Source organism: Akebia trifoliata, chromosome 8 (assembly GCF_017979445.1).
Source record: "Akebia trifoliata isolate Shusen 1 chromosome 8, ASM1797944v1, whole genome shotgun sequence".
Lineage (NCBI taxonomy): Eukaryota > Viridiplantae > Streptophyta > Magnoliopsida > Ranunculales > Lardizabalaceae > Akebia > Akebia trifoliata.
The window spans coordinates 14,059,762-14,072,107 of record NC_141382.1 but is presented as its reverse complement, the minus strand read 5'-3'; the positions used below and the strand labels follow the sequence as shown (position 1 = coordinate 14,072,107).

Here is a 12,346-nt window from a genome sequence, read left to right as displayed (position 1 = left end):
TACAATCAACGTCTGGGGTTGGAATACAAATAAACCTTTAGTTCCATAGTGAAGCCCGCTACCATTCGAACTATTCTAACAGTTACTATAATGCAGGGATGGCCTTTGAAACAACTTGATGTCAACGATGCATTTTTACATGGCAAGTTGACAGAAACTGTCTACATGGTCCAACCCCCAGGCTTCAAAGACATCTCTAAACCTAACTATGTTTGCAGGTTAAACAAGGCCATTTATGGTCTAAAACAAACTCCTCGTGCTTGGTACTCTGCACTCAAGTTAGCTATCATGAGTCTTGGTTTCCAAAATTCTAAATTTGACTCCTTATTTATATACCAAAAAAATTCTATTCTATGTTATTTATTGGCATATGTTGATGATTTGGTACTCACTGGCAGCAACATGGATTTCTTATCTCATGTAATAGCCCAACTTGGAGTTCAATTCTCTTTAAAGGATATGGGCTAGCTTCATGTCTTCCTGGGCATGGAAGTAATTCCTACTAGATTAGGTCTCTTTTTATCACAACACAAATATATTCGGGACCTCCTCTCAAAAACCAACATGATGGGTGCTAAAGAGGTGTCTATACCACAGTCCACAAGCACAACTTTGAAGCTGCTTGATGGTACAACTTCATTTAACAGCACTGAATTTTGTAGTCTTATTGGAGATCTCCAATACTTATCTCTCATACGCCCGGACATTTGTTTCTCAGTAAATAAATTATCACAATTTATGTATAAACCCACGGTGACTCACGGGACAGTTGCAAAGAGGCTTCTCCGCTACTTGAAACAAACAATCTTTCATGGCATTCACATAAAAGCAAACTCAACTTTTGACCTCACAACTTTTTCAGATGCTGATTGGGCAGGAAATTTTAATGACCGTACATCTACCTCAGCATATATAAGCTTCACTGGATCAAATCCCATATCTTGAAGTTCAATAAAACAAAGAGCTATAGCAAGGTCGTCAACTGAAGCTGAATATAAATCTCTTGCTAATGCAGCCTCTAAAACCATGTGGCTGCTTTCACTATTCAATGAACTTGGCCTACCAATAACAGCTTCACCGAAACTGTTATGTGACAATTTGGGTGCAACCCATTTCACTTTCAATCTTGTTCAGTACTTTCGGATGAAGCATATTTAGATCGATCTACACTATGTTCATGACATGGTTCAAAAGGGCATTATCAATGTTCAACATGTCAACACTCAAGATCAGCTCGCGGACTTATTGACAAAGCCATTGTCCCGACAACGGATAGACTTCCTCAAGAGCAAGATTGGCTTAGTCGATGGCAACTCCATCTTGCGAGGACGTATCAAGGAAGATCCCTCAAATCAAGCTCATGATCTGTAATCCTAATTTCTAGGTTGAAATTCTGTATGTAATAGCTAGAAAAATCTTGTGTAAATGCCTTGTAAACGTTAGGCTTAATTTTAGCTTCTTTCCTAGAATAACCTTTGAATATCTGTATATATCTTTGATACAATTCAATAGAATGTGTGTGAAAAATTTTCCTTGACAGCAAACAAAGGAATTTTTGTGTCAATACTTTTCGAACTTCATCAAGTAGTAGGGTAGAATAAAGTAGACTTTTTTGAGTTCAAAATTGTGTTTTTGTTGAGTTTAGAGACTCCAAAACTTTTAGCCCTTCTTTGGGTTTTAGTGATTTTCTATGAAACTTGTTTTTTTTTTCTTAATTTCTTTCGATTATTTGTCGTCTACATCATGTTGAGATTGCAGCTATCTTAGGTGAAGCTGATTAGTAAAGATTTGTACCCTCATTCATAGAGAGATACAACCAAGTTCTCATAAAAGGTCGAACATTTGATCTGCAACTTATTACAAGTTTCCTGAACTCCTTCCTCGAGTATGGTTTCTTTTAGCACTCTTGATTAGAGAACTATTGTTATTTGATTTATATCTTGTAGTGGTGTTGCTGAAAGAAAACAATATTGTAATTTGTGTAACCTTGATTAATTTGATTTATGATATTTGATCCCCACTTCAATACATTCTTCATAATGCAAATATTATTTTCGGTGTCATTTACATGATATCACATGTTTCCTGGTCAGCTGAATCATTCCATCATTTCTATTAAAAGAATTGTGAAAACCTTTTTGTTAAAAAAAAAGAGTAGATTGTTGATCGAAGTTTTAATCCAATATTGTAGAATGATGGTGTTAGGTTTAAGTTGGTTTGAAATACAAGGAAAAATCGGACCTTCATATTGTGCTGAGTTAGATAGTTGTTGTGCAACATAGATGTGGGTATGGCTAGGGTTTATGACAGTATAGAGAGGTTCAATATTGTGAACTGACTGGTATGAGATTGATTAGCCTAGAGGTTTACCAATCAACTACAGAATTGAAACTTCGAGGGACTAAACTGATAGGTGATAGAACTGATACAGGTGGGATTTGTAAAGTTGATGCACAGGAGAATCGGGAACCATTTCCACCACTTCTTAGATGAACAATTCAGTCCATTTGCGTCTATGGAGTGGCTATATTACTTATTTATTACGAAAGTAGCCTCTCATAGTACATATGGTTGTGAGGCTTGGGATTTCCAAGAAAAAATATATCTTAAAAAAAGAATCGTGATTCAGAACAGTGTCCCGTTCCTATAACAACGCTAGATGTCTACATGACACACATTTTAATAGAGTTCAAACGCGAGTGAACAATGGGTTAAGAGCCCTAGGTATTTTAAACTCCAATAAAAATGTGTCATGCAGAGACATCTTATCTTTATCATATGAATGGGACACCATTGTGGATCCTAACTCTAAAAAGTGATATAATTCCTATAAAATAAAAGGAAAATGACTTTTAAAACCAAATTTATGAAAATGTGGACAACTAGGTCTCCGCTTATAAAATATGTACCATACAAGGCCCTGTTTTACAAAATGTTAACTTCCATCTAAGTATCATACAAAAACCCGAAAATACCCTTTTTATAATTTAAAATGCCTAAAGTAGCATTTTGCAGAGCCATTCTAAACTGACTTTCTTCGTCACTGCACTGGTGTGAAAATGTTGGGAGAACCATAGGTTTTTTCCATCGAGATATAACAAAAAATCTATGGTTCTCTCTACACTACCAAGTCAGTGTGGTGTTCAAGAAAGTCAGGTTCAATATTTTCCTATTTAAAATCTTGAAATACCCATCCCTAAAGCAATAAGAGACGTCTTTTCCAATTCTCATCTTCTTATCAATTGTTCTTCTTTGTTTTTAGAAACTCAAGCACATATCATCCCTCTTTTTCTCCATAATTTTGTAGTCTTCTAAATTTGAAAATGGTGGAAGAAATCTAATATTTGATTTTGATCATTAAAAAAAACATATATATAATCTAATACATGGATGTGCTTGATTACAAGAGGCCCCTTGATAGAACACAGATAGAATCGGTAAAAAAAATGAGTTGACTCACTTAATATGGGAGTTGACCTCCTTAAAATAAGCTCTATTTTATTAAAATTTTGTTTAAGGCTACAAGGACCGATAATATATATATATAGGGAGCGGTTTAGCGGCCCTAAAGTTTGCCAAACATTGTGCCAAACATTTTTCAAAACATGGGTTAGAAGTTTTGGAATGGGCTGATTTTTTGTGAGGATGATCTCTATGATGAGGAGATCATCCTCACCAAAAATCAGCGTATTACAAAACTTCTAACCCCATCAAAAGTGATTTACAAAAATTGGACGGTCCACGATTATTCAATTTGTAAACTAGGGTTAGAAATTTCAAAATGAGCTAATTTTGGGTGAGGATAATCTCTTCACCGTAAATATCATCCTCACAAAAAATCAGCCCATTCCAAAACTTCTAACCCATGTTTTGAAAAATGTTTGGCAAACTTTAGGGTAGCCGAACCGCTCCCATATATATATACATATGGGTGGCGTTCGGAAGCTCTAAAGAGAGCCAAACATTTTGCCAAGCATTTTTCAAAATAGAGTTTAGAAGTTTCGGAATGGGCTGATTTTTTGTGAGGATGATCTCTATGATGAGGAGATCATTCTCCCCAAAAATCATTTCATTCCAAAACTTCTAACCCTAGTTTACAAGTTGAAGAATCGTGGACCGTCTAATTTTTGTAAACCACTTTTGATGGGGTTAGAAGTTTTGGAAAGGAATGATTTTTGGCAAGGATGATCTTCGAGTGCCACCCTATATATATATATATGTATATACTCTTAAAAAGAAATCTAATAAAAATGATCTCTTATGCATAAAAAGAAAGCAATAAATAAACCTAACTATAGATTCCTAAATAAAATCCTACGTATCCTAGTTTTCCCATCCTCTTTTCCAATGACTTGTCCTCAAGTCCAAAAAAACTAGAAAAATATGCTGCATGTAGTGTCCTCAATTAATTATGATAATCGTGTTTGATGGGTCATTTGTCTCGTTAGGTGGCAGTGGATTATCTTTATCAAATGACCAATTTCCCTCCACTAATAACAATCGTGGACGTTTGCACTTATGCTCCGGTTTGGAAATCTCGCCACAATTAAAACATAGGCCCTTGTTTTTGCGCTCCTCTATCTCTGATGGAGTCAAACGACAAATGGGAGGTAAACCTGCAGATTGGGTGGACTTATCGGTAGGAAGTGTATTAGATGAGGCGGTGGTGGTGGTAGCACAAAAGTTGGACAATCTGCTTGTAGTGTTTCTAAGTGATAAGTTCCCTTCCTGAATTCGTACAAGACCAATGGCTGATGAGAGGTTAGTTGATCAAAATTACAAGACCAATGGCTGATGAGAGGTTAGTTGGTCAAAATGAACGTACCTCACAACAAATTTAATCTTTTATTACTCATAAGTTGCTCTACTGTCCAATCATGTGCCCAACATGCTAAGATTGTAAGAGATGCATCATATTATGATATATGAGATACATTGTATTATTGTCAATGTTTCACATAATAAAAAGAAAGATTGAGGTGGTGATTGAGAATAAAATATTTAGTGATATCTACTACAATATTCTAAATTAGGAATTATAGATAATTAGTATATTTATATTAGGGTATTTATAGAAATTACATCAACGAAGGTATGAAAAACTAACCTAACATAAATATATTAATTATCTATAATTCCTAATTTAGAATATCTTAATAGATATTACTAAATATTTTATTCTCAATCTTCCTTTTTATTATGAGATACATTGACAATGATACTATGTATCTCATGCATCATGATATGACGCATCTCTTACAAAGAGTTCAAAACTAGTTTGACAATCACTTACATATGTAATTTGTTGTAGTTTTGAAAGGAAGCCATGGAAGTCTTCCTCGACGGACCAAAACGTGCCATAAGCGGATCAATGAACCCATCCCAAGTAAGGATGCGTTGCTGCTTTTCATGCCAATCAAACCATGGAGTTGCATCACCTTCCAGGTGAAAATATGTAATCTCAACTCTTTGACCGTCTGGTGCATGATGATAGCGAAAAAATCGCTCAGCCCTAGAGATCCAATTGAGTGGGTTCAAACTATCAAATTTCTGGAAATCTAATTTAAGGGTTCGAGGTTGCATGACCGACAGATGAGGGCGTAGAGGAGCCCTAGAAGAAGAAGCATCATCCGGCATAGTCATTGGATTTTTCAGACCTAAACATGGTTGTTGCAATTCTTCCAATATCATGCGTTGGAACTCAATTTGACCCTTTGCCATGGCTACAAGAGACTCCCACACCTCACCTTGATCCTTAGCTAGGCCATGATAGACGCCCGCACCTCTTGAAATTGGTTTAAGGTATCTTCATTTTGCTTATGTAGATCCTATTAAACAGGAAAAAGTTCTTGGCTTTGTTGTTGTGCTGTTTTTTCCCATAGAATCGATCTAATACCAATTGATAGAATACAGATCGAATTGGCAACAAAACGAGTTGACTCACTCAATAGGGGAGTCGACCTCCTTAAAATAAACTCTATCTTATTAAAATTCTGCTTAAGGCTACAAGAGCCGATCACATCTATATATATATATATGTTAGACTTAACCCTATGATCCGAAGTATAAATCAAGCAAGAACACAAGAATCTCACACGACACAAAATATACGTGGTTCGATCAAAGAATCGACCTACGTCCACGGGCGAAAACGGCGATTTCACTATATCAACCAAAGAAGAACGCGATTACAATTTCTCTCTGTCTCTCGTATCTTTCACACACTCTTTAGGGTTTTATCTCTTACCCTTTATATACTTAGGGTTACAAAGAGGTTAAACGGGTCATGCGGGTCGTTAACGGATCTCAAAAGATCTGGGTTGAATCCACGACAACCCTCCACATACAAGAATAGAAGACATAACCAACAATATATATATATATATATATATAGGGAAATGTTCAGCACCAAACATTTTGGCAAAACATTTTTCAAAACATGGGTTAGAGGTTTTGAATGGGCTGATTTTTGGTGAGGATGATCTCTACGGTGAGGAGATCATCATCACCAAAAATCAGCCCATTCCAAAACTTCTAATCCCATAAAAAATGGTTTACAAAAAATGGACGGTCCACGATTTTTCAACTTGTAAACTGGGGCTAGAAGTTTTGGAATGGGCTGATTTTTGGTGATGATGATCTCCTCACCGTAGAGATCATCCTCACCAAAAATCAGCCTATTACAAAACCTCTAACCCATGTTTTGAAAAATGTTTGTCAAAATGTTTGTTGCTGAACGGGACCCATATGTATATATATATATATATATATATATACATATGGGTCCCGTTCAGCAACAAACATTTTTCAAAACATGGGTTAGAGGTTTTGGAATGGGCTGAATTTTGGTGAGGATGATCTCTTCGGTGAGGAGATCATCCTCACCAAAAATCAGCCCATTCCAAAACTTCTAGCCCATTCCCTATATATATATATATATATATATATATAATATATATATATATATATATAGGGTCCCTTTCAGCAACAAACATTTTGGCAAAACATTTTTCAAAACATGGGTTAGAGGTTTTGGAATGGGCTGATTTTTGATGAGCATGATCTCTATGGTGAGGAGATCATCCTCATCAAAAATCAGCCCATTCCAAAACTTCTAACCCCATGTTTACAAGTTGGGAAATCGTGGACCGTCCATTTTTTGTAAGCCATTTTTGATGGTAAGAGGTTTTGGAATGGGCTGATTTTTGGTGATGATGATCTCCTCACCGTAGAGATCATCCTCACCAAAAATCAGCCCATTCCAAAACCTCTAACCCATATTTTGAAAAATGTTTTGCCAAAATGTTTGTCAAAATGTTTGTTGCTGAACATTTCCCATATATATATATATATATATATATATATATATATATATATATATATATGTGGGTAGCGTTCAATGGCAAACTTTTTGGCAAAACATTTTCAAAACATGGGTTAGAGGTTTTGGAATGGGCTGATTTTTGGTGAGGATGATCTCTACGGTGAGGAGATCATCCTCACCAAAAATCAGCCCATTCCAAAACTTCTTACCCATGTTTACAAGCTGAAAACTCGTGGACCGTCCATTTTTTGTAAACTGTTTTTGATGGGGTTAGAAGTTTTGGAATGGGCTGACTTTTGGTGAGGATGATCTCCTCACCGTAGAGATCATCCTCACCAAAAATCAGCCCATTCCAATACCTCTAACTCATGTTTTGAAAAATGTTTTGCCAAAAATTTGCTAAAAAGTTTGCCATTGAACGCCCCCCTATATAATATATATATATATCTTAAAAGAAATCTAACAAAAAAGATCTCCTAAGCATAAAAGGGAAGCAATACATAAACCTAATTAGAAACATTCCTAATACAATAAATAAACCTAATTATAGATTCCTAAATAAAATCCTACGTATCCTAACACCCCTAAGCATGCAGTGAAAAGGAGAACTATCATAGATGACACCCAAACTAACAAATAAGAGACAAAGGGCAACTCTATGAAGTGAGTTTATAATCAAACATATTTGCACTTAGTTTTAAAAATCCTAAAAGGGAATTAAATGTTCCACATATTTGTTTTAAGTCTCATTTTCATCTAATTGCATATAATCTCTGCTTACCTTTGGGTGCTTATTTTCCTTAAAGCTAATTTAGTTCCTGCTTGTTGTGCCACTTGATTTGTTCTCTCAGTTGCAGTGATCTCACAACTCAATTTGAAGGTTCTTTGTATTGCAACGTTGGATTATATGTCCATTTAGAATGCTTTTCATGTTAAAATATTTTCCATGTGATGAAAAATAAAAAAAAAGGACTGAGGAGGCGAGGAATTACAGTTAAATAATTTTTATGAAAGTAATAGTCTAGACCTACAAGAAGTAACTTTTGACTATTTAGGGAAGTAATATTTTACAACTAATGTAAGCACTAGTATTGAAAATCACGTCGTCTCATTGTTTGCTCACGTTAAACAAATTTTCTTAACCATATTACTAGAAGATGTGTGTGTGTGTGAGAGAGAGAGAGAGAGAGAGAGACGTCTAAACAATGGTTCAATGGTATTTTGAGTAATTTATTACATATTTGGGGATAAATTAATAACCTACCATATTAAGTGGCGTTTATGATGTTTTTGAATAATAATTATAACGGAAGTTAAAAAAGACTTTTTAAGGATAAAGTTTGAAAATAAGGCCTTGAATGGTCCATGTTTTATAAATAGAGGCCTATTGACCCGTGATTTCGCAAATTTGGCTTTAAGGGTCATTTTCCCTAAAATAAATAAAACTGATCTCTAAGATAATTATGTTGTTCTTCTAGCATCGATTGTTTGTTAGGTGGAGTCCTAACCCTAGAAAAATGAAACGATTGATCAACTTAAGAGAATTATTTTCAATTCACATGTTTTGAGGCTCTCTGTTATATGAAGGATTGAGATGGGTGGATACTTATGAAAAATTGAAACCTAAATATGAGAAATTGTTTGCTCACGGGAAAAATCAATTTGAGAGTTCAAAGAATCCCGATCAACCAATCACATGTAACCTAACATGGGTAGTTTTGTAAATTGGGGATGTCCTCAATATATGCAGTTTCGTGTGATTGATCAATCCAAGATTATTTGAAATCCTAAAATGACTTTTATTGAAATTTTTTTTTCTTAAAATATTAGTATTGATCTCTAGAAAACTTGCATTTTTTTCTCTCATCCTCGCATGCATTGAGGTTAGTAAAACCTATCCAGATTTGAATAATATATTCTAAGCTAGGTTTGGTATTTAGATTATATACAATGTAAGAGAATCATAGAGTTATTAAGGTTTAATTTGGTGTGATATATACACTACATAGAGTCGTTGAAGAGGTCTAGGAGTGAGTGACCTACCACACGTTTACGTTTCCAGCAATGCTTTAAAAAACCAATGACTGGATCGGGCCGAACCTTAATCACTTTAATTTAGTTGGACTAACTTAAATTTATGAAATATTAAAAATATATAAAACTTTTTTCCTTTCTAAATTAGCTTTGTTATTTTCATAAAATTATAAATAATATTCACAAAATCCAATTTATTACAAAATTAGGTCAGGCCAAGGTTTTGGCCCGTTTCAAAAAGTTAAAACAGTCCAGAGTCGTCAATAAACCACTCTCACCTACAAATCTACAACACATGCATGGTTGTCCTCCAAAAACAAATTTATTAGACCCAAATTCCAGAACATTTGTTCTGCTTAAAATTGTACAAAGTCATGTAATCCTCTTCATTGCCAGTTGACATTATGCAAAAGTCAAAATTGATGGCTGGCCCACCAAAAATTAAAAGCGAAAAAAGGCTGCAGCAGCTTGATTGCCCCTTCATAGAGCTGACGGAGAAAGAGAACTCTTCAACCTTGCAAGTTAGAACGCTTCAAGTCAGATTGTGATTGCTGCTACACACGTTTTGGTTAATTTACAAAGTAAAACAAACCGATCACAAATCTATAAATGCTTCTAAAGTTCACGAGCTCTCTCCATCTATTAACTCTCAAACCTTCTTTCTTTCTCCTTCATAACAGCTTTCAATCTATCTCCTTCAGTAGCACATTACATCCTTCTTCATTTGTTTTTCACAATCACAATTTAATTCCCTTGTTACTTCTTTACCGGGTACAATGAGGACTACTCTGATGATCTCTTGCTTGGTGTTCTTTCTTGCCATCTTGATAATGGCTTCGGTGTCATCCGCGTCCCTCAAAGTGGGTTATTATCGATCAACTTGCCCATCAGCCGAGTCAATTGTTAGAAAATCCGTAAACAAAGCTGTATCTCGGAATCCTGGCATAGCTGCTGGTTTAATTAGGATGCATTTCCATGATTGCTTTGTTAGGGTATGCTAAGTAACCCTTTCTTTATTTCATATGTTTAAACTTTAAAGAGCAACATGTTCCAAGGTATAAAATCTGGTCTTTTGCTAATGTTTTGGTAAAAAGAAAAAAATTGGAACTATATGGACTAATACAATCTGAAATACACTGAGGAAATCGGAAACATAAGATATTTTTGTTTTGATTTCGGCCAGAACATTTGGATACAAAACTTAAAACCATGAGAATGACCTTTGTTATTGAGGTGCATGATTCAATTTTTTTAGTACTAAATATGTTAAAATTTTATGTATTTCAGGGTTGCGACGCATCCGTGCTACTCGATTCAACACCGGGGAATCCTTCGGAGAGGGAACATCCTGCAAATAATCCAAGCCTACGCGGCTTCGATGTGATTAATGAGGCTAAGAATCAGATTGAGGCTCATTGCCCACAGACCGTCTCTTGCTCTGACATCCTTGCCTTTGCCGCCCGTGACAGTGCTTATAAGGTTGGAGGGATCAACTACGCTGTACCTGCAGGACGACGTGATGGTCGTATCTCTCTTAAAGACGAAGTTTCACAGAACTTACCCCCTCCTTTCTTCAATGCCAAGCAACTTGAGGATAATTTTGCCCTGAAAGGGTTGTCTCTTGATGAGATGGTGACACTCTCTGGGGCACACTCGATTGGTGTTTCACACTGCTCTTCATTCTCAAATCGTCTCTATTCCTTCAATTCCACCCATCCACAAGATCCATCAATGGATCGCAAATTCGCTGCCTACTTGAAAACTAAGTGCCCGGCTCCATCAACCAGTGGTGCTAGTCGAGATCCCACTGTGCCACTTGATGGTTCAACACCAAATAGGTTGGACAACAAATATTACCAGGAATTGGAGAACCACCGAGGTTTATTGACTTCTGATCAGACGTTGTTGAGTAACCCTTCAACGACATGGATAGTGAGAAACAATGCCAAACATCCTTCGACCTGGGCCACCAAATTTGCGTCGGCAATGGTACACATGGGGTCCATTGATGTTCTTACAGGGACACTAGGGGAGATCAGGAAGAGCTGTGGAGTTGTGAACTAAGCATCTATACCTTTCCTGGTATTTTATCTGTTGAGGAATTGTGAAAATTCGATCGTGTATTCTTCCTTCATTTATTATTTGTTAATCCAACTGTAAACTAATTCTTTTGTTATTTTATGATTGTATGTTGTTCCTTGTAATAAAACTCTACATGCTTGTCTTTGACAATGCAAAGTGGTAAAAACCTTAATAAGTGTTAATAAGGGAAAATGACATTATAAGAATTATAGAAATACAGACGCCAACCCAAATAAGTAAGGTTTATATGATAATTTAAATTCTATGTAAAACACTGAAACCAAATATCAGTAGCATCATGTCTCCTTTCCTAAGTTTTTTGAGTTATTTTTTAGGATTTATCCCCAACGCTGGGATCTAAGTTGTTGATAGTATTTTCATGGCTCTGTTAGAAATGGAAATGGGGAGTTGGGCCTTTCTTATCTCTTTCGAAGACACACGACTCCAATTTTCACATGACATAATAAGTATGTCTAAAATCCTACAAATACAATAACTAATGTTTATACTTGTACGTCATGCCACACAAGTAGGATACGTTAAGATCATACATCCATATAATAAAATATAATGGTAAGTCCCACTTTGCTACAATTTTGTAGGGATAAATATCCCATTCCAATCATAATATAGTGGGATTAACACTAGTTATCACTTTATTGCATTTCCTCTTCACTCGCACTTCAATTTTTATTAGACCCAAATTCTATAACATTTGTTATGCTTAAAATTGTACAAAGTCATGTAATCCTCTTCATTGCCAGTTGACATTATGCAAAAGTCAAAATTGATGGCTGGCCCACCAAAAATTAAAAGCGAAAAAAAGCTGCAGCAGCTTGATTGCCCCTTCATAGAGCTAACGGAGAAAGAGAACTCTTCAACCTTGCAAGTTAGAACGCTTCAAGT

The 12,346-nt window shown here is 35.6% G+C and overlaps 1 protein-coding gene across 1 annotated transcript; it reads left to right on the top strand.

Annotated features, from left to right (window-relative positions):
• Positions 1–9,706: 9,706 nt before the first annotated feature.
• LOC147396218 (peroxidase 5-like) lies at positions 9,707–11,631 on the top strand. The gene is made up of 2 exons (XM_086450842.1): positions 9,707–10,350; positions 10,646–11,631. The coding sequence occupies exons 1-2, from the start codon at positions 10,135–10,137 to the stop codon at positions 11,420–11,422; spliced, it is 993 nt and encodes a 330-aa protein (XP_086306968.1). The 5' UTR covers positions 9,707–10,134; the 3' UTR covers positions 11,423–11,631.
• The last annotated feature ends 715 nt before the right edge of the window (positions 11,632–12,346 follow it).

What these genes read in the sequence shown, in the direction of transcription:
- LOC147396218 (XM_086450842.1), top strand. Translation starts at nt 10,135, where the DNA reads ATGAGGACTACTCTGATGATCTCTTGCTTGGTGTTCTTTCTTGCCATC. An exon ending in TCCATGATTGCTTTGTTAGG is followed by an intron (nt 10,351 to 10,645) that starts GTATGCTAAGTA and finishes TATGTATTTCAG; the next exon opens with GGTTGCGACGCATCCGTGCT.